At 34.1% G+C, this 24,559-nt stretch overlaps 1 protein-coding gene across 5 annotated transcripts in view; it reads right to left on the reverse strand.

Moving 5' to 3' along the window:
- The window catches only part of LOC149529270 (pentatricopeptide repeat-containing protein At5g67570, chloroplastic-like), a 280,374-nt gene that overhangs the window by 56,802 nt on the left and 199,013 nt on the right, over positions 1-24,559 (reverse strand). For 4 of the 5 annotated variants that reach the window (XR_016358611.1, XM_089809455.1, XM_089809454.1 and 1 more), the window contains one exon: positions 21,535-21,966. The exons of the other annotated variant lie outside the window; for it this stretch is intronic. Coding sequence is in view for 3 of the 4 variants with exons in the window: in XM_089809455.1 (XP_089665581.1) it covers positions 21,535-21,966 (432 nt within the window). In the remaining variant the exon portion in view is untranslated. The remainder of the gene's footprint in view (positions 1-21,534; positions 21,967-24,559) is intronic. 5 annotated transcript variants of the gene reach the window in all.

Genomic DNA, 24,559 nt, shown 5'->3' on the forward strand with positions numbered 1-24,559 from the left:
TATTCCAAAGAGGTGAGAAACACTTATTTAAGGAAGAGTGCTACAATAGATCAAGATAAGTTCTACCTTTTGAATTATTTTTAATTTTTTACATTTAATATTATATCTTCAAAATTGATGAGTTTATATTTATAAATATATGATGTTTCTCATCCTAAATTGAAATCGTTGTTGCAAGACTAAAGTAAGGCACATCGAACAAATCGCAAAGATAAATATTGAATTGCTTGAGGACAAGCAATTTGAGGAAGGGTGGACTATCATGTCCCCTATTTTCCTCCAATAGTATTTAATAATAATATAATAAACACAAATGAATGAGTTTAATATCTTATTAACTAATACAAGATAATATAATATAATATATGAACTAAATTATATTGTAATATAATCTAATTTATTAATAATGATTATAATGATAAAAATGAATAAATGAATTATGATAAAGATATACATTATAGCTATTAATCAACCTCAAAATAAGAATAACCACTAAAGGAAATTGGTAATTATATAGCCTTGACGGTGATTATTATAAACACGATTTAAGCATGAATGAGAGCGACTCAAAATATTTCCAAAAGGGTGTGACTCCACAATACTTGGAATGCTATTAAAAGAGGAAGAGGACTAGCAAATTAAGACCATTAACGGGGATAGAAGACTACAGACAAATGTCCTCGCAACATAGGATATAATAGAGGCCAAACGAAATAACACGGCCAAACAGTGCTTATAGACATAATAGTGCATATGAGTAAGCAATACACCAATAACCTTGTCAAAGCATTCCTATTGAAATTCCAACATAGTAGTTTTGAGTTCCATATATTCACAACATAATTGATGACAATATAATCCCAAGACTAACATCACCGTCGACGGTCATACAACACTAGATAAACTCTAAACCGATAGCCAAGTTGATTACAATATTATATCGTTTTAGTTCTAATACCAATTCAATGGAAACGGTATATAATCTCTTGTTAAATATTAGAGTTGGCAGAAATTATGTAGTCTTTGATCATTCATGCTAGATTGTATCATCTTTACATAGTAATAGTGTTGTAGCAGATACAACTTAAGACCATGAAGTGCATTATGGTGTAACCTCATAATTATATACTGTCTGAAATACAAGTGCTTTGATAAGTCAAGGTATAAACTAACATGAAGATCAATTCCTATACAGCTGTTAGTGGGGAAGCATTATAAGAAATAACAATTATTTTCCATTGTCTTCTCAACAAACATCCAACTAAGAAGAGCAAATGAAATATTATCCGATACAAATCTTAGTGTGCGGTGGTAGAGTTAGGGACATAATATAGACGTACTGCTGGATTCAGCTAATAATTTGCTGCATGAATGGGTCAGTGGAGCTGATTCTGCCATCTCCTATCAATGATCTCTCAAAAATGGGCATACTTCTCTTGCACTCCTATATATTGAGCTCTAATGGCCTCCTTGGCCCTATCCATGCCCTCATATATGTAGCCTAGAGAGGGCTTCTCCCCATCAACAGTTTGTAGGAGAGATACGATGGGCTTAGTGGCCTGCATCTAATGTAAAAAACAATTGTGTCAAAACTTAAATATAAAACTAAAAGTAAAACTAAATCATTAAACAATTAAATATTAAATATTAAATACTAAATGTTAAATTGTAAGAAATTTACCTCAAGGATTTCTTTAGCAAGATTCCAAAAACCATCCTCATCAAAGATACAATTCACCACATCTACCCCTGTAGTGGTCGTAGCATAGGAAGATATAGTCCACTCCCACCCAAAAAACACGCTCAATTTTGTCCTTGATGTCAACAAGGACTACAATGCGATTAAATTTGACGCAAACCTTGTGATGCCTAGATGAGCTAACCCCCTGCCACTTGTGTAGTCCCTCATTGTGCTAAGGACGAATGCATGATTGTAGATAAACTTGCATATATTTTTGGCCCTTTCTACACATGATTTGACCCACTCAAGCTTGCCAATTTCCTCCACCATGACGTCAAGGAAATGTGCCACAAAAGGAGACCAAAAGATGGTGGGGTGCCTCTCCATCAAAAGCTTACCTACAACAATTTTGAATTAATTAGAAATTTAAACAATTTAGGAAACTTAGAATTAGAAAAAGTTCAAAATGCGTATAACTTTATTTTCAAAACTTGAAAAGTTAAAAGTTTACCTACACCAACATAACTTGTTGCATCATCCGTCACTACCTGCACCACATTTTGTTCCCCCACCTAATGCAGAGGATTAGTGTGGTGGGGTTAGATCAAGTTGTTTCCAATTAGATTTATAAGGGAAATACAAAGTTCCCCAAACCCTCCAAACAACAAATAGCACACACACAACTCCAACACCTTCCCAATGACCAAGGTGGATGTCTTAGACCAATACAAGATGGATTCAAAAGGTTTCAACCAAATTTGGGGTCTCAAGCAATACCCAACACCCAAAACCCTCAAACTGCCTATTAGGTCCCCAACAAGACAAAAGTGAAGTTTACTCCTAACCTTTCCAAAGCACTTCCCAATTAAATGGTAGATTCATATATCTATTTCATCATTCTTTAACATATTCCAACCCCAGCATAGGTTGTTATGGCTCAATATACTGGTCTTCAGACTATGCACCTATTTTAGGCACACAATTGGGTCATTTTATAAAGCAAGTATAAGCCCTATTGACTTCCAGACTCCAAGACTCTCAATAGTCACTTCAAATGATCCCAATACAAGGAAAATCAAATCAATTTGGTGCTCTCACCCCTGTAAGCATGAAACCCCCAGATTGGTCTCCTACAAACCCTCAAAGGTAGAGTTTTCTCAATGTACGCCTTCCCAATCAAATCTCAAACATTTGAGAATTGATACACCACCTCCATGCCATACCAAAGTACTTCCAATCATAAAACACCAACCTCCAATGGCTAGAACTCCTGCTGCTGCTCCCTAGCCATGTGTTTAGTGTCCTTCACACTCACAAATTTCATTAGTGATCACCAATCCTTAAAACTTCCAATCAAATCTTTGTTAGGGTGTCTTTGTACATATGTTTACATGATCATTCCATGAGGATCAGATTCCTACATTCATGGAATGATCAACATCTAAAATAAACACTCAAAACTCCAAAGAAAATAGAGAAACCCTTAGAGTAGTGATCAAGAATTTTAACAAAAAGAAGTTCTACCAGTGTCAGTACATGAGAGATTGATCAACCAATGTACAAATATGCTTATGATATCATAAGGGTTTAGAGAGATCAAAGCCAATCAAGAAATCATGCACAAAATGCTTTCAAAATGAAATTTTATTGCATTTTCATCACTAGTCCTTACAATGCTGATCCAATCCGTACTGCTCTATTGCCCCTATGCCTTGTCCAGGCCATATAGGGTGTATGACAACTTCCTCAACCAATTTCATTCAGTTGGAACTTATTACAAACATGTTTAAGGTCCTAAATCTAGTTTCCCTCCTAAAATGCATTTAACCAATGGATTTCAAATATTTGAATTCCACATCTTGTTTTATTGCACATTTTAGCAAATTAACCCTCTTAAATGTATGGATTCAATCCATAATTACCCCTAAGACCTAATCGACCCTCCTAATCAACTTAGATCCCTTGTTGGCACTATTGACCACCCTTACATCAATTTTGGTCCTAAGTCCTTTATCAGGGCTTCTAGGACTTTTCATATTTGCACCAAATTGTTCATTACAAAATGCCATTATTGGCTTCAAAATCTCCCAACTAACATTCCAAGATGCCTTCGATCCTCTAACTCCATTTGATTCCAAGGTGGGTTTAGGTGTTTAGTCAGGTGCCCCTGCACCACCACCTCTGCTATGACTTTCTCAATAACCTCACATAAGTATGTGGCACTTTTTATATGAGCGGAGGCATCAATGGATTTGAGGAACATGGTATATCCTACAAAACAATAAAGTATCATGGATCATCAAAAAATTAGCAATCGAATAATCAAAATTTAAATTATTCAATCACAATTCACAACAATGCATGCAAGAAAGTAGAACGGTCAATCACCTCCATAGGAAACAAGAAAATTGAGGAGTGTTCTATTCCTCCTATCCATCCAACCATCAATCATGCTGGTGCAACTCTTTTCAATCCACTCCTTTCGGTAGTCCTCAAACTCAACCTTCATATCCTCTACCATTTCATCTAAGAGGTATCCAGTCAACTCAACCTCAGTTGGGGCTTTAAACCCCAAACCACAAATAGCAACCACATCTATCGTGTTTTGCCAATAAGGAGCCCTTTCACAAATATATTATGATTAGAAATTTAGATGACAAATCATTCTGTAAACTTGTAAAGTGAATCAATGATTAATCAATGAATCATTAAATAAGTAGATATAATTAAAATTTTAGTTTAACCTTAAAGAAAACAAATAAAAAAGAATCAGTTACTTGACTGCAATAAATGGAATGTTGCAAAAGTACCAAAATGCAGTTTTCTTTTCTGGAAGCATCATGAATCTCCTTGTTCAAACCCGTGCCCTCAAGCGTGGGTTGTGAGCCAGTAGTGTGGGGCACAAAGTAACTATCTGATCTGCTCTTCCACACTCTACATTACAATAGTTTGGACTCAATCTCAGTATAAGAATGACTAGCACTAGCACCAGCACTAGCACGAGCACTAGCACTAGCACTAGGATGAAAAGGAGGCCTGGAAGAACCCTCTCCAACACAATGTACGAATGTAAATGCAGATACGGCTACGAGAACATGGGAGCCAATAGCCCTTAACTCTGTTGTCCTACATTTTGTCACCAAACCTCTTCATCTTAGTTTCACATTTCTCTAAGTTTAGATTGTTATTTAATTGGTTAGTACTGATCAACCAATGGATTCCAATTAATATAATGAATCCTTTTACTGGAGATTTTTGTCAAGTCTTTTTAGTTTCTCTATTTTTCGAGCCTATGCTTGATTTTTAAGCCTTCAACATCCTTTTTCTCGTTTTTGAGTGTGTGTTTGTTGGCTTTTGGTCCTTCGGTTTTACTCAAGTCATTGCTTTCAATTTTCCCTTTGATTTGATCTATCTTAGGGCGTAATTGGAGTTGGAAACCAAAAGATATGATCAATTTAGTGCCCAAAATGTGGACTTTTTAGGTACAACTACACGAATTAAAAATATCATGTTATATTTTTAAGTTGACATTCGCTTTTAAAAAAATATAACATGAATTCATTTTATGTAATGTTTTTAAGTTACTTATCATTTTGATTTTTCACTTAGAGTAACTGTAGTGCACTTTATGTTATATTTTTAAGTTGAGTTGTTTTTTGATTTTTCACTTAAGTGACTATATTAATTATATAGTTTGATTTAATTTTTGAGTTTTAAATCAAATGCTCTAGTAAATATTATTTTTAAAATGATATTTGCATATACTATGTTAACCATAGTTTAAAAACTCGGCATTATATCGCTAAAGCTGTGGTATATTGCGGGAATTTCCAATGGTTGAGTATATCGTGGCAGATATTGGCACCAGTAAATGACAAAAACCTACAATGGAAATATGGAATAAATCGTGAGTTAAACCAAAAAATTGTCAAAAAACCCATTGAAAAGTCGTGTTGATTGGTTATCGGGAGTTTAGGTCATAAAATTTTAGGTTTACAACATTTTATATATTCACTCCCAGCGGCGTTTGATATTCACTCGACAACAAACGATTTGGGCAATTTGGACAGCGGTGTTTGATATTCACTCGGGGACAAACAAACAACCTCCTCCAGTTGACTGCAAGTGCAAACAACCTCCTCCAGCCTTTCTGCAATTGCATTCGACCTTTGGTTTGGAACTCAAATTTGTTCAACTTTATACTGAGTATGTCTGGAGCAATTTCGAGATTTTTCTCCAATGATTTTTGTGATTTTCCTTGGTTGCAAACTTCACTCTTTGCGAATCACAAGTATGTGAAATATTTTCTAATTTTTTTTAAAATTAATATATATTGTTAATCATTTGTGTATAAAATTTTAAACTTTAACTTATTTTGTAATACTAATTAAAATACTTATTTTTCTTTAAAATTTAACTAATCAATAAAAAATTCAAATACATAAATAGTGATCAATTGTAATACTATATTTTAATTTCTTAATTTCCTATAATACTATTAGTAATTTTTATATTTACATTATATTATTTATAATGTAATACTATTAGTAATTTAGTAAGATTCCAGATTTAAACATAGTTGGATAGTTTTAAATTTAATATCAGTAGAAAACAATATAGCAGAATTAGAAAGAACTATTAATGTTAATATAAATGTCTCTTAATTATCAGCAAGGTAAATAACTGTTGGATAGTTTTAAACTTTTAATATTAGTAAATAACTGTTGGATACTTATTCTATTTTATTTTGCTTATAGACTAATTCCAATTTATTTTAAACCCAAATAGTTGGATAGTAGATCCCCCCCTCCTTTTGATAAAAGTTGGATTACAAATCATTAAATTTTATATATTCACATTGTTGCAAATTATGTTTGATATCAATCTTATTGAATATTTGATTGTTCATTCTTATACTTGCAGAGTGCAGGTGGCAGAGCTAAGGATCCTTTATGGAAACATGGGATCCCAGGGGCAATCAGTGGACACGTCAAATGTATCCATTGTCATAAGCATATAACTTCAGGGATAAGCTGATTGAAATAAAATCTCGCAAAGCTTCCATGCAATGATATTACACCATGTGATATATGTTCGGAAGAGGTTACAAGAGAGGCTTTAATAAGTGTACAAAAATATGCACAAGGTAAGGTAGAAAAAAAGAGGACATTCGAGGCCATGGCAGCCCCAATGGGGACTTTTAGTTCTACAAGATCAGAAACAGGTGGAGAGGGTTCTTCTTCTATTGGGCCTTGGATACAAAGACTAGGAAGTACAAGTGGGTCTCTAGCAGACTTTTGGGTTCCACGTAACACTCTTGGTGCTCAACTCGGCTTGCTAGGCACTGCATGGAACAAAGAGATGCATGAGAAAACAAAGGTGGCAATTACAAGAGTTTGGATCCGCAATGATATTCCCTTCAATGCTTTATGTAGTCTGTATTGGGATCAAGTGGTAACTTCCATTTCTTTGTCTGGTAAGGGGTTCAAGCCCTTAACTGCCTATATGGTGAGTGGGCCATTGTTACAGGATGAGGTAAGAAATATTCATTAGCTTGTGGAAGAGCAAAGAAGAATTTGGGAATAGAAAGGTTGCACTATTATATCTGATGGGTGGACAGATGGTAGGAACAGGATGCTCATCAACTTTATAGTTGCTTCAGGGAAAATTGGTATTTCTAAAATTAGTTGATGCCTTTGATCAATTAAAAAATGCAAAAAATTTGTGTAACATGTTGGATGAGGTAGTGATAGAAGTGGGAGTGGCTAATGTCATCCAGATTGTGACTGATAATGCAACTGAGTATGTGGCTGCCGGTAGACTTCTCATGGAGAGACATCCCACATTATTTTGGAGCCCTTGTGCTGCCCATTGTCTTGACTTGCTTCTTGATGATCTAGAGAAACTGAGCTAGGTGGAGAAGGTGGTTGAAGATAGAAGAAATATTGCTAAGTACATCTACAATCATACATGGGTCTTGAGTCTTATGAGAGAGCACACTAGTGGTAAGGATCTTGTACAGGCAGGGTTCACATGCTTTGCTACTAATTTTCTAAACTTGCAAAGCATATCTGAGACATCGCTAGACCTCAGGTGCATGTTTCTTGATAAGAAATGGTTAGATAGTCCTTATGCTAGGAAGCCTGAAGCAGGGAAGATTGTAAGGATTGGGTTTGATGGTAGCTTTGAAAAGCTAATGGAAGAGACCCTCAAAGTAAGTTTTCAAGTATTCATTGATGATTTAGTATTCAATGTTGAAATATTTTCCTTGGCTGATTTTTGAATGTTTTATTATGTCTAGGTATCAGAACTGTTGGTGAAGGTTCTATGAGTTGTGGATGGGGGTAAAAACCCCATGGGGTTTCTATATGAGGCCATGGATAGTGCTTCTGGCTGCGAGAGAAATTGGAGTACTTTTCAAAACATACACACAAAGAAATGTAATAGGTTGACTCAAAAGCGCCTGAATGACTTGGTTTATCTAAAGTACAACCTTCTCTTGCACGAGAAGAAGGTGAAAGGGCAAGCTTCATATGAAGCACTAGACTTGGATGACATTGATCCATATTCAGCCGATTGGATTGCTCCTCCTGATGGTGAGGATGCGGATGTTGGTGAACCTTTATTGACAAATGAATAGCTAGCTGAGTTTGAGAGAGAAGCAGATGAGTGGGATGCAAATGTGGCAGCACGTGAGGAGGAACATGAGCTTGGTCATCCATTAGAGGCTTTTGTGGAGCGTAAGGCACCTATTAGGGCACCTGTTGAGGATGTTGCCACAACAACTACTTCAACACCACCCACCCAGCAGCAACGATCTCTTTTTAGTTTTACTAATAGACGCCATTTATGATTGCTACTTTCAATTTTCATTGATACCGAAACTTGAACTTAATATGTATTTAGAAGTAGTAGTTTCATAGAGTTTGACTTTTATGTATCGAACTTATTTATATTCAGATGTTCTACTTGTTTTTTGGTATACGAGTCTAGTAGCATGTTAATCTACTAAGTTCCTCTTGCTATGAATTATTGTTTAAATTAAAACTTTGATGATATATGGTGGCTATCTCAATTTTCAAATTAATATATATTCTACAAATTTGGTGTGTGTATGTGTTTTTAAGAATATTTTAAGAAATTTTATATTTTCAAATGTTCGGAAAAAGTGCCGGTTTATTGCCAAATTTTTCGTTGAGTTTTTTCCAATTCCAAGTTTTTCAAAAAAAATTGGCCAGCTGAGATATTGTTGATACCGAGTTTTTAAACTATGATATTAACTATATAGTGTCAATATTATTTATGTCCCATTTGAGTAATATTTATTCAAGAATTAAATTGACAGGTGCTTCATTCATCACTTAAGTTGTGCAAACATGTCTACAAGCACATTTTAATTCAAAACATGTCATTACACCTAAAAGGTGCAATTTTGATTGGAAATGCATGTAAATGCACAAAATGCATGCAATTGCATATGTTTTAAAAACATGTAATGACACCAAAAAGGTGTGTTTTACCTTATGGAGGTCATTTTTGAAAATTTTAATATGTGTAATGGCACCAGAATGGTGTGTTTTGCCTTCGAGGTCAATTGCAAAACATGTAATGACACCAAAAAGGTGCATTTTCCCTTGGATGCATATTTTAAAACATGCAATCACACCAAAAAGGTGCGATTTGTGTATAAGACAAATGCATTTGCATCTTGAGAACCCATTTTTGACCAAGATACATGTTTTTAAAACATGTCAATGCACCTCTAGAATGCATTTGGGTAAAGGAAAGCCTAAGACATGTTTTTAAAACATGTATATGCATCTCTAAAGTGTGTTTGAACTTGTTAACATATGTCATTGCATCCCAAGATCCCGTTTTTGTTTCCAAGGGCAAAACCAAACCATGCATGTGCTTCCTAAGAACACGTTTTTTGCATAGAGATCTCACATTTCTCCATGAAATCTCTTGAAATCTTCTCCTCTAGGGGCATTTTTGTAAGTCCAAGCATTCTCATGCTTTTGGCGTTGATTTTTCTTGCAAATAATGTTTCATTTTATGCATTGAAAGCCACGTTTTTGGCCAAAACCGCCTAGATTTGGGCATTTGAATCCACACTTTTGCTCAAAGGAGGGTTGTTTTGGCTTTCTGTGGTATAAAAAATGCATTGAGGGCCACGTTTTTGCATTCCAAAGACAAAAACGTTCTAGGTAATACCCTTTAGAAACCACGTTTTTATCAAAAATGGGTTTAGCATATGCATTTTACCAAAAACGCTTCAAGCATTGATCACTGTTGACCATTTTTTTTGGTATGGGCATGAAAAACGCCTCATTTGCAGCTCATTAATTATTCCTTATTGAACGTTGGAAGAAATCAAAGTTTGTTTTGGAACTTTTCAAAGTTAGAGCTTCTTCCTCCTTCATTCTTGGATCATTAACAAGAAGTAATTGGACATTTTCAATTTTGCTCATTAATTTATACTTATCTTGCTATTCTATTGCATATTTTAGCTTGATGTATTACACTTGTTGATAGAGATGCCATGAAAAGTGTTTTTTCTCTTTAAATATGATGAAAAGTCTTATTTTTATACCTTTGGTTTTTTTCCCAAATTCCAAATTCAAGTTTGCTTGTTGACATGTTTGTAGGTATGTGTTTATTTTGTGTTTGTTTTCTTGTTTGCTTGTTTGTTTTCTTATTTTTCTTCATTTGGAAGAAGTTGCAAGTTCTTTCCCAAGGACTTGATCATGTTTCATTTCACTCCATCTTCCATCAACAAATGCAAGTGCATTTTTTTATTCCACCTCCCTCATTACATGCAAAGGCACATTGCATCATTTCATTTTGTATCCACCATTACACTTCACGAGCCAAGAACTCGATCACATTTCATTTCAATCCATCTTCCATCAACGAATGCAAGCGCATCTTTTCATTCCATCTTCCTCATTAAATGCAAAGGCACATTGCATCTTATCTTTTGCATGCAATTACATGTAAACTCACTTTTCATTTACATTTACATGCAGTCTCACTTCTCATTCCTAATTGCATGTCACATATACATGTAATTCACTTTGCGTGCAATGACATCTTGAAAGCTCGTTTTTTACTTTAAATCACTTTTTAAAAGTGAAAAGTTCTCATTTGCACGCATTCCCATGCATTCCACTTCAATGTCTTAAAGCATATTCATAAATGTTCACTTCCACCTCATATTTTCATCCTCTCAAGCCATACTCCAGCCTTCATATATGCATGTTATCTCTTTTCAAGATCATCACATTAGATCTTTAAAGTATCTAATCCATTCTTCAAAGCTTTGTTGTTGATCGAGAATAGACGCTTTTATGGAAGCCATATCCTCTGATGATATGTTCACATTTTGGAATTTTCATGTTGCAGCACAAGCACAAGAGATGCCCCCATCTGCAAGATCGAAAGGCAAAATGAAATTTCAATACGATAAAGAGTTGGCTCACGCAATTCCATCACAGGTTACATCTATTCTTGATAGTGTCAGATACAGAGATCGCGCATGTAGATATGACCGATTTCTTGCGATAGATAGAAGCTCCTACTGGTCATGAAATGAAGTGCATTAAAAGGAGTAATATTCATTTGGTGTCTTCCTTTCCTATGGCTGCCCTGGAACTCGAATTTGTTCTTGGATGTGCAAACAGTTTTAGTCCAAAGTCAAAAACCCCCAAGGATGCTAATGCTAATGCTAATGTTATTATCAATATTATGGGACTCGGACTTGCCTCTAACTCGAAAAGTCAAAATTGGGCTCGGACTCAAACTCGACGACAATTGAATAACATAATATAAAGTTAAACAAAGTGTCACTATCAAATGTCTACGATATATGAAATCCATGGAATCAAAAGTTCAAAACGTATATCAAAATATCAGCTCGAGTGTAGAAGACCAAGGTTCATAGTAGCCCATGCCCTCCTACGAATACGCCTAAGATAAGTCATGGAAGAATAAAATATTGAGAAATATGTTTGTTACAACTTATGTGCACATTGTAGACAACAACATGGCTCTCAAGTATGTCTATGTATTTAGCTATGTAATTTGTCATTCTTTGTTGAGAATGAGAAGATTAAAATGGGTCCAGATGCCGAGGCTTGCGCAATCCAAACACAATTTTGATAAAAAAAAATTTAATCAAAATCCATCATGATGGCTAAATAATTCTTTATGCAATTAATGACAAAAATAAATTGTTACCTATTTGAACTTGAATTGAATGAAAACAAAACTGTGAACCATGATCCTTTCTGATGTTGGTTAAACGACAAGATCATTATGTGCTCCAGTAAGGAGTAAACACACTTGCATAATTGAACTATCAATGCTTGTTTACAGTTGTAAACTTTGACGAGATGGACATGGAAGCCTGAATCACAGAAATGGAAAAGATGAATTTCCAAACATTTACAAATGAATGATGAGCCACTCGATAAGAATCTTATGAATTGTTTTAGATGCTTATGATCTTGATTTGATGATCTTGCATAGTATACCATGTTCTTACCCTTTGACACACTGCTATATGTGTATAATACACATGCAATGTTGACTTTACATATTGAGCTATTGTATATTGCTTTGGAGATGAAGTCTATATTTTATCATGAAATGGTTATTATAATGAAATGCTATTGTGATAAGATGGGCAAAGAGGATGAGGTTACATAAATGGAAAAACATGGATCTAATAATCTTTTCAGGTGATCTGTAAGTTTACCTGGATGATCTAACCAGTAATAAGTGTCTTATGCCAAATAGTCTGTATAAGTGATTTAAGTTATGAATTAGAACTTGCTAGTTGAAGAAATTTAATTTTGAATGCTTATCTTACTTTCAGTCATTGAACCCTGAAAAATTCTCTTAAATGAAGATATCAATATGGAATCGAACTAATGATCTAGTGAGTGTCTACATGAGTATGACAGGAATATGAAATAGAATCAACTCAACCGATGCCGAGATGACCACCATTACGGTAAAGTAAACTCAGGTGAGTACGTGTTTAATTTTATGTTACCATGCAAGTATCTTTCTGGAAACTTTAAAGTAAAAATGGATCTTGAGTTTCGATTATGATTTTGATTCTGACCCAATTGAGAAAAGAGATGATATCACAATCTTATCTTGTATTGGAATATTCTCTTAGTGTCTAATTTGCAGAGATCATCGAGGACGATGAACCACAAGGGGAATTGTATGTTACATTCCAATTTTAAAATACTCCTTTATAATGTTCGTTGCAATTTCAAGTTCATCGAGGACAATGAACCACAAGGGGAATGGTATGTTACATCCCAATTTTTGACCTTACTTGAAATATAGCCGTTGAGGTTCGCATGAAGTCAGTTAGCAGTTTAATTTGTTATAATCTGGCAAATGGTAAAGTGGTTAGTCGTTATGATTTCAAGTGAAGATGACATGTTTGTTGATCGTTAATCACGAATTCATGGAATTGAGATGAAGGTTAATCGTTATGATTATTTATGATTAAATAATTTATAATTTAATTATGGAGAACTTCTTTACAGGAAACATGTCGAAGGGGGGAAACATTGTTAGAAAGGAATTAGACACAGAAGCATCACCATCATTGGGCAGACGGGTAAAGGACCTAGCGATTTGAAACAAAATACATCTGCGGGACTCGCATGAGTTATTTAATAATTAAATTAAATTAATTGGGTTAAATATAAACATATCTCAAAGGATTTTAATATATCTTTCATCATATTATTTTAATTAATATTTATAACGTTCATATATGTATAAATGATTTAGCGCCATTATAATTTAATAATTAATTAAATGATGTTGCTTGTACACATTAGTTTTTAATAATTATAATAAAACCTTTCATCTTCTTTCTTACTTTCTTTTCCTCCTTTCTTTTTATTCTTTAAATCAATTTGAGAGTCTTTCGAATGGTTTCTTGTAACGGATGGAAGCTGTAGAGTCAGACTGTGCTTATTTCTTAGACCCTCGAAATCGTTTGAGGCAGGCGATCATTCTCTTTCAACCTTTCAAATTGTAGCCGCTGGTAATCCCCGAACGAGAGCTTAGTAACTCGTGATTGTATTTGCCTGAAACATTTTTTTATCACGGGCCGCGGATCATAGTTTGAAGCAAGGATTCAATTCAAGATGCAGGCCTTCCAATATCACTTAAGGAGTCACGTAAGGCACCTATAGTTCTTGCTTTCTTCTTATTGACAAAGTTTAATGCACTGCGATTAAGTTTTTCTTTAAGTTCCGCTGGTTCTGAGTTCCTTTTCATAATATAACAATGTTAAAAGCATAAAGCCTGTCGTTTCCTTTGTCGTTTTCCTTGGTGACATTATAATAATGTTAAATGCATATAGCCTTTTGTATTTCCTTGTTCAGTCTGACTTATTCTTTGTAAGGATTGTCGTTTTCCTTGTAAAGTCAGTCAATTGTCTTCTATGATAATATCCCACTGATTTAACATAAGTCCGAAGTTTTCTTCTATCTATATTTATATCTGAATATGTAGAATTTCTCTGAAACATTTATGGTAAATGGAAAGAAAGTTATTGTCCCAGTTGGAAATCGATTGCATCCTGATATAATATAAATAACTGAGAGTGAGATATTGAAACCAGTTCACCAAGGAATTTACCAGATGAAAATGCCAGTGTATGGTGAAGTGTTCTAAGGCAATTATAGTATGATAACACTTGGGAATCACCAGCTTGGAGGCCTAACTAAGGTGAGAAGGTGTAGAGAACCTGCAAATTGAGGTTGACATCAACATACATAAAAATAAAACATAAAACATTACTTTAGCTCATGCATGCTCCACTCATGAAGAATGTTGTCAAGAATGTTGTCAATTTTGAGATCTTTAAAGAACATAATCATAGAATGTGAAATGATGGATGTATGTAATCTTCTTGAATAATTGATAGAGTCGTCTGCTCTGAGAATTCCGAATACCTGGGACTCACTCGGCTGTGTAGCCATGAAGATGGGTGATGAGGTGTGAGAAAGGAATCATCAATAATATGAACCAATATCAGTTATGACATTTCAAAATTTATCATTTAATGTGAATTAATTAATAGCTCATGCATATTCCTATTATTGTAATCTTTTTCTGCCAAGTCGTATAGCGTGTTATATACCATGATGCCCAGTGGATGGCAAGATGTCCCCTGTCAATTCTGAGTAGGGAGGGCCTTTCTTGTTAGAGATCGTGTGGGGATATGTTGTGGTCCGAGGTTGGGTGGTTAAACCCCTAACAATATTTTACCTCTCTTAAGATGTCAGACATGCGTCAAACAGAGATAAGCCATGCATTCAATTGTTTATCGAAAACAAGTATTATCAATTTTAATAATGAGGAGGTAAGATTAAATTGAATTATTTCATTGTTACCGTCATTTTACTTTCATATATATGAATAAAGAATATAAGTATATTTTTATAATCTTGAGTTACTGTCATAGTTAACTAATTGGAAGGAAAGGAATCTGAAGCCCTAAATTGATTGAGTGACAGTTGGAATCCTACATGAAACAGCGGTATTGGAAGCCCTAATCTGAATCCGTGGTAGCAGAAGCCCTAATTTGAATTCGTGGTAGCGGAAGCCCTAATTTGAATCAGTGGTATTAGAAGCCCTATTTGTAATAGCGGTATAAAAAGCCCTAAATGAACCAATGGTAAATGATGCCCTAATTGATATAGTGGTATGCGATGCCCTAATTTAAAATATAGTGGTATTTAATTGAAATTATCATTTGATATTAAGATAGTGGTTTTTAGATGATAGTCATGTGAAATTGTTATAGTGTATTTGTGGACTAACCTGGGTGGTTGCAGAAGCATTCTTACTTTGATTTCGATCTCAGTTTTCAAAGGTATGTGGTTTTCAATTTCTGTATTAATTTCATTTGATGGTATTTCAAGTTTTTAGTTAAGAAATTTTGCCTAACTGATTTTTAATGGTAAAACTTATTCACATGAACATGAATAATATAACTGTCTTCCTTTGAAACGAAGTAGTAACTATATTCTTTGAGTATGTTAGATGTTAATTAAGTCCTGGAAAAATTGGATGTTACATTGGATTCCAAGAGAAACAATTTCTCAAGATGGCCAAAAACCATTCACAAATCTAGTTTCAAGCCAAAATATAAAGACCTAATTATCCTTCTCAGCAGAATATGCAGTCTCAAGGATTCTAATGATTTTGAACTATGGATGTATAAGTTCATTTTCCAAATTATTATTAATAAGGAACATATTGTTTGGGGAGAACTTATCAGCACTGCACTTTGTGAGTAGTTGCTCAATGTAAGAACATCAACACCATTCTACATGAATTCTTATCTTGTCTATATGGTTGCTGGTATGGGATCTTTTTCTGGGCTTTCTACCAAAGGAGACCGTCTTCAAGTTCCAGTTTGGGAATACTATGATCAAATTACTCCAACTAATAGTAAATACCATTGCAAAAGAGTTCAAGATGCATTCTTTGGACATTTTTAGTGTTTATTTGATAAGCAGTTGTTTATTAAAAGGGTGTCTGATGAAGCTTGGGATAAAGTTAATCAATATGGTTGCATCTTTATCCAATTTCCAACCTCTACCTATTTAAGGGTTGGGTAGTTCAAAGGAGAACCATATACCTTACCTATGTATGCTACTGACAGGATCATTCTAATGGAATTGGCCAAACAACTCATGGAGGTTCAATATGATCAACATGCTCTGCATAGACTAGGTTTTGGTATTTCTTCTATCAAGCCCTTGGTGATTAGTCATTACATGATAAATTTTGTACACAAAGCAAAGGCCATGGAAGCAAAACATCAGTTGGTTACATTGAAGAAGTTTACCACCAGATTTGATTTTGATTACAGAGAGATGAATTCAAAAATCAAGAGAGCATTTACTCATGTCCATCGTATAAAAGATATTTGAATTGACATGCGGATAGAGTTGGATATAATGAAAATGAACTACTGCAGATTGACTTGCAGTAGATCATTGATCTTAATATGCTCGAGATCCCATTTGATTTCCAAATTGAAGATGATGGTAATATTCTTGATCTAGAATATCATCAGGTTGATTTTGATAAACGTTGCCCTTTCCCTATTCAATGGAAACAAAAGGAATGTACATCTATCCTTGATAGATTTCAATCCATTCCGGCAAACACCAACAAGTGGTTGAAAATCAAGGGTCTTAAAAGGGTCAATCCAAAGTTGGGTTTGGATTGTGGAAGTTTTGGTCCTCTTGGAAGAAAGTCGCAATTAGAAATTGTCGGTAAAGATGGAGCATCTTCTTCTAATATAAAAAAATCCCTCAAATTCAATTAAAAGGTGGAAAGGGATTTAAATTATCTCAGAGACCTGAACAAGTTCAAGAGTCAGAAGGAGAATCAGACGAAGAACTTGATGAAAAAGATGAGGAGGAAGAAGTCATGGTCATACCTCCTCTGAGACCTACACAAACTCATGAACCATCCATGCAAGAAGCACCTTTTTTGTGTATGATAGATGATGATGTGGATTCATTTTCCACTGTTATCACACCTTCCATCCCGTCCTCAGAAGTCAATACATTGGCTCTGCCTATATCTTTAGTAGCTCCTCCCATTTTAACAGATGAACAATTTGAACATTTAGGGAATGTGTTCAAAGATTTTCCAACTCTTACAGAAGATCAAGTTTCTCAACTTTTGACACATCCTTGACTAGTTTTGAGTTGTTCATGACAGAATCCTCTTATCATGCACTTATGAATTTCGCTATGTAAACTAAATCTTGCTCAGTCACAATGGAGATATATTCAGAATCAATGCCAATGGGTCTCCACTGTACCTACTTCCATAGATGAAAATTTCAGTTTGTCTGCATGGTTAAGCAGGATCACAATGAAGAGAAGAGAGGTTGTCGTACCCCTAGATGACCTTCCTATTGAGAAAACTAAGTCCAAATCTTTGAAAGATAAGATTGTTTCAAGGATCTTATTTGATTCTGAAAAGACCAAGTTTGTTGAAATCGCCAAGCCATTGGTGAACAAGCCAGTTGAAGAACTTACTTGATCTGATTACAAATTCACCAAGGTAGAAGTTGGAAAATAGTCATGATTGAGTTGCTTATAGGATGCTCAAGATGCACTCGCTAATGTGTCAAAGAGCAATCATGAATTATGGAAAAAGAAAAATCAGCTCAAGCAAGAGGTTGCTCGCTTAAACGAGGTTATTCAACAAAAATCCTCACAACGTGCAATTGTTGTATGTCAGATACCTAAGGAGAAAAGGATAGTAGAAGATGAGAAGTCTTGGATGGAAGAAGTCATTTCGGAAGGAGTACAAGCCATTACAGATACGACCAGAGTTCTTGGACATATCATAAATGTTGAAGAAATGATACATGATTTGTCTGTATTTTTGGCCCAGAAGGCTAATACTTTGAAAGAAATTCAAAATGATTGGGATGAGATCGCCAAATCTGATCTAGATGACACGATTACATGTGATGTTCTTCCATCTTGTGAAATGTTCTACGGATGTCAGGGACTCATGGGTTACAAGGAAGAGACACTGAGAAAGCTTGTAACAAAGTTGCAGGCTAGTTTAGGAGATTGTCAAGCAATAGAGGTTGGGATCACATGTGACTTGGAACAAATGGGATGCCAAATGAACATGGTAATTTGGATGCAGTTGAAGGGATAACTTCAGAATATACAATCAAGATCAATGCTAATTTAGATTCTGAAGATTTTGGTTCTCACACAATCAACAAGTTTGTCTTGTATAAATCTTTAGCAAAGCACTTGCAAGATACTCTGGCGGAAAATTTCAAGATTGTGAAATCAGTATATGCCGATGCAATTAGAATGGATGCCATATCAAAGACAATAGAAATTTCTGATCTTCCTATAGTACGTGATGTTATCATCAAATTCAAGGGACTAAAGAACAATCTTTAAGATTGTTTTTTTTTTTTTTAATGTTTGTAGATCAAAGAGGATGTATTGCATGAAATTATGTAATTACATGTAATACAAGTTGCATGTGTAATGATATGTAATCCAATAATTTCTCTTTCAATTAGACTCTGTCAAAGTTGGTTGAGTTGCTCCCACTTTTTCCTCCATCTTTTTTTCAACTCCTTTGCCTATATAAAGTGTTTTGTTATTGTAAAATCTATATTTTATTGTATGCAAGAGAACTCTCAAGAAATTGTGCAAGCATAACTTTGAATGTGTAGCATCATTTTGAAAGAAAAGTGAATAGAAAGAATCAATTGAGACTTAACTTTTATTAAGTGAGATTGTTACTTGTGCAAGTTAAAAGCTTTGATTGTGATTTGCATTTGTTGTCTTCGACTCATGTTGCTTTGCATTCTTGACAATTGAGTTTAAAAAAGAGTTAGATAGCAACCAAATCCGAAGCTTTGACTAGGAGTGTTTGTAGAGATATATAGACTAGAGGCTTTGTCTGTAGCTTATATCTCTTTCTTGGTTCACAGAATAATTAGAATATCTTTACTTCTGGAAGTCTTTGTGCCCAATAGTAAAGCTTATTCATATAGAATTACGACTAGACTTAGAGCCAAATCGGTACACATTCAGCTAGCCTTTGAGTTGGTGTAGGTTTATCAGTATTACCGTTTCCAGCTATTAGATAGAAGTGTCGTTAGATATTTCACTTTGCCCATTACTCACTCCATGGGTAAGTGGATTCTTTCTTGAAAGTTTAGAGGAAAGAATAGTGGTAACACCCCTTTAGAGGAAATAATAGTGGTAACACCCCTTCACGAAATCTTTCAACTTCTTGCTTACTTTGAGTTGATCCAAGGAACAGTGAGAAGGGGGAGCCTACCGTTTAAGGTAGGAGAGACTCTATCTCACACGCTGTGGCTGGTCATCCTATTTTGCAATTGGATTTTACCCAAAATTGTCAGTTGCAAAATATCCACCCAACAAACCCTTCAAGCTGCCTTTTCTTATTAAATTTATCGTGTTCATATTTTTCTAATACCACTAAACAAATGTGTTTTGCCTCAATAGTTTGTTGAGTGCAAATTGTAATATCTACTCTGGGTATAGCAGCAATGTGGTATTTGAATCTATAAATGCCACCAGATTTTATATCTTTACAAAACATACATTTCATTTGATATTTTGTTCTTCCAGAAAAGTCTTAGGTATATTTCCAAAATTCATCTTTTTTACCCATTGTGGAAAATGAAAGTTAAGGCTGCTACAATAAGAAAATTCAAGTGAAACCTCAAAGCTTCAAACTAATAAACAAAATAGAAAAGCCTACTTTGCAATTTAGTAAAACTGAAAAACATTCAAGATTTACAAATGAAAACTTAAAAAATTTAACAAAAATGAATACTACACTAACATGTAAAAAAAATTCAACACTTTCCTCTTACAAATGAGTTAAGTGTTGCTATTGACTCCTTAATGCTCCCAATGCAATCTTATGGCCTCCCCAAATGGATTTTTGATCTCTTTGGTGCTATTCCTTCTTGCTGGTTGCAAACTTATGGTTTTTCTTTTCTCTTCTTCTCTCTCACTTTTCCTCTCTTCTACTCATGCTAAACAATTAGAAGGCCTTTTAGGGTTAAAACAAAGAAGAAAGGCAAAAAAAATCTAAAAACATGTGTTTTTATTAAAATTTGACTTGCCTTTTTCCCAAACCGCACAGCTGATTTTTTCGTGATTCATCAAGGTGATTCAAGCGATTTTTTGCATGAATCACATGAATCCGCGATTCATGTCATGAAATCACTGATCTAATTCATTGGTTCACAAAAAATCGGGAACCATGAATCGAATTGCCAAACGGTGATTTATGCAATTTTATGGCAATTCTCGTTACTATGGTCCAAACTATAGACTCCACACCAAATTAAAAGTGGCCAATGAACTCACAAATCTTACCAAAGACATAGTAAAAGAGAAAAAAAGAACTACTCTTCAAATTCTTTTAGACATTTCTACTTAGGATTACCTTAAAATTTAAGTATATCAGCAAGGTTACTTTTACAAAATGGAATATAACAATATAAGGCAGTCCCAGCAGTGAATTGAAAGTACAACCTCCCATTTGAAAGTGCCCCAGCGCTATGATCAGGTAAATAGTAAACATCTGGAAATGGTAGAAACAATTAAGGAAAGCATATTTGCAAACAACATGAGAGGCAATAACCTAAAAGCCAACTAATAGTGGGAATCATAATAAAAGAGTTCACTAACCTATGGAATCTACAAACACTTCTGTAATTATAAGGCTCTGTGTAAATTTCTTTCACTTATTTTCTTGTTAACTACATGCTTCCATTTTTATCTTATTTCAATTTTATTAATGCCAATAGGCATCTACAATGGCATAATGGGTGGAGTGGGAAGGTGTGAACGTGTTAATGTTAACATTTACTTTCTAGGTTAAATTTGACAACCATCTACATGTCAAGATCTTAATATTTATTATAAACATGGTATATTATTTTTTTAAAGTTTAGTAAATGATCCATAAAATATTTTTAAAATTATAAATTAAGAGATATAAATAATCATTTTTTTTTTTTAAATTTAAAAAACTTAAGTGTGTGCAAAAAAGAGGCAAAATATAAAAAAATTAAGTGCAAAAAAAGAATGGAAATAAAAATATTTTTAGATGTAGTAAATTAAATTTTAATCATCCTTATAATGGATATCTATCGGCATTTCTTTAGATAGATTTATTTAAGATATCTATACTAGTTTTATTCCATTTATATTTGTCTTTCATTTGAGGATAGTCTATGGAGAAGAAGAAAATACCTTTCCAGCTCTGGATGCTTCCACAATGAGCGATGAGTATTGTTTTTTATCAAGTTGGTAGCCTCTAAGTAACATCTCCTGGTACACATTCTCAAAATAGTCCCACTCTTGAGCGACCACGCATGCCTCTAGCATCACAATGTATGTTGAAATGTCTGGAATAAGTGTTGGATCACTATCAGAGAACTTTCCAGGGAAAATTCTCCCTCTTTTAATACCCTCAAATAGAGATGTGGCTTCCTTGAACATTTGATGCTGTCCATACAATTTTAACATCATATTGCAAGTGATTATATTTGGGGCACAGAAATTCTGCATATGATCAAAGATTGTTAGGCAGCCTTGGGAGTATCCAGAATCCATAGAAGCTTTGATAAGGCCTGTGTATGTTACATAAAGAGGTTTTTTAGCAACCCTTCGTATCTTCTCAACCTGCATAAAAGATGGATTAGTAAATTTAAAAGATCCAACAACAATGACAATCTGAAAAAGGTTTTGCAGAACTCCAATCTCTGAAATGCCCTTCTACTTGTTATTTCAAATAAAAACAAATGTGCTCATGAACTCAAACAGAGGCTCAACAAACACTATCTTTACAATTTGCTGCAGGATTTCATCAGGCGGAATATTATTGCTGAAACTTGCAAAAATACATACATCACATATATGCCTTTTTCTGAGTTTCTTGTTCCTTATTTTTCTTTCTTAGATTTCTCCACTCCATTATTTTTTTTTGTAGGTTTGAAAATAAATACATTTGCTTGAACTCACTTTGAAAAGAAAAGCATTGGTTGAAGAAGAATAATCCATTTTGAACTTATAAAAAAGTGAAGCAAAGGAATATTAAAATCAACAAATAGAATGACAGAGAACAAGGTGAAAAAAATCATAAACAAAAGATCTAGTGAAGTATAATTAAATTATTGATCTGGCTCTGAGAAAGATCATGCTGCAAGTCTGATTTGGAATTTTGGAACAATAAAAAAATTTCAAAAGAAAAAAAAGTAATAAACACTGTGGTACATCAAAAAATTTAAATACAGAATAATATGTATGATGGAACAAAAACTGTAAGGCAAATAAGGAAACTGCCTATAACTTAAAAGACAAGGAAGGTAGGACATGGCTGCAATTTGAAAACAATATGGACTCAGCTATACAACTTTCTGTTGATCATTTGCCATTATTTAGACCTACTAATCATAAAATGGTAGTATAATAAGCACTTTTTAAAGCATGGATCAGTCAAGCAGACAGAGCAGAGACTCTTCTAAAGGTTAAAACCATGATTATCAGACTTGGACTCCGACTAATTTTGGACTTGGACTCAACACCCAGAATCAGAAATTTGTAAAACACATGAAATATAGATATTTTTATGAATGGAGGATTTTTCTATGCACTCCTCTAAATCCAATTTGAGGCACCAAAAACTAATCAAATACAAGCTACTTTGATCATATATACAAGTATCTACCAAACAAATGAGACCGCAGATTTGAGCTGGAGAAAACATTATTTATAAATATGTATTCATAAGTGTTATTGAGAATTCCAAACTCATGGCTTACAACATCCATGACAACAAAAGAAATCATCACAACATGGAGTCATGAACTATGATAGAGAAGATTGTATGACTCAATAACATCACTCACTTCAAAGTTGAAAAACGCGGACCTGACAATAACTCTTTTGGCCCAAAATCTTTTAAAACCCAGGGATAAAATGGCAATAAGACAGAAAATTTATTGAAGATTTGATAATATGTAAATTCTTAAAAAATTCCTGAAAGCACACATATATATCACAGACCAAAAAACAAGTATTATTCTTATGTATATAATAATATCTCTCTTATTATATAGATTAGAAAATATTATTAAGTAATAATAGTCTTGACTCTCTATATAATGTGTATATACCATATAGATAAAAGTAATATTATGAAATATACATATATACAACCTAGGGTTTAACTCACTTAAATGTTTCCCAATTAAAAATAATATTTTGTTGATGCACACTGATATGAATTTTCCTTTCCCTTTATAGTTTGAGTAAATATACGAGTCACCCAATATTCATATATTGATGTAGGAGCATCTGAGCGGACCAGCAATTGACCTCACCCAGAAAAACATTTTTAGACAACACAAGCATGCAAATTCGCTATTCAAGCTAATGATTGATGAAGCATTGGAGCCAAGTATTGAATCCTACACTGCTCTAGTTCATGTTTGTTGTTTTTTTTGTGTATATTCCATAGGTACTAGGAAGGAAGTTTTCACTCTTCCTATATAATTATTAGTGGTGCACCTCCACCAAGGGTCACCACTCTTCACATGTGGCCCCATTAATTAATTATTATATTATATTATTGCATAGTATAATTATGTTATTATAATAAGCATCTCTTATAGTTAATTATATTTTAGTTTATATAATTACATTATCTCAATTAATATAATTGTTAAATTATCAATTATCAATTAAAATAATAATTATTTAATCGATATAATAATAATAGTTCTTTAATCAATATTATTATATTATCACAACCTCTATGTTGGCTTGACGGAATCCAATCATAGCTACAATAACATTAACACTCCCTCTTAGCTAGGGAGGAATCCTTATCGATATTTGAGTTTTGTAAAGATATCCACCATGGCTACTCCCAAAGGGTGGGTCCATCTTGGCTACTCTCATGAATGGAAAATGCAAATGAACACAAGTGCTCATTATGGAATCACTCAATGTGATATCATCATCTCATCAAGATGCTCATCATGGCTACTCCTAGAAGGCGATTCAACACAAGTGTTGAGTCATGGGTCCCTCACATGACCTCTACCATGGCTACTCCAAGAGGGTGAGTTCATCATGGCTATTCCCATGAATGCAAATGCACACACAAGTGCCCATCTATAATGTTCCCAATTTAGCAATTTCTAGCAGCTTGGTGATATCAGTTCATTATTGCAACCCTGGTGAGCTAACACTATGTTTTGAGGGTCTTAGT

Source organism: Cupressus sempervirens, chromosome 11, assembly GCF_028749045.1.
Source record: "Cupressus sempervirens isolate cs-2001-9-10 chromosome 11, ASM2874904v1, whole genome shotgun sequence".
Classification (NCBI taxonomy): domain Eukaryota; kingdom Viridiplantae; phylum Streptophyta; class Pinopsida; order Cupressales; family Cupressaceae; genus Cupressus; species Cupressus sempervirens.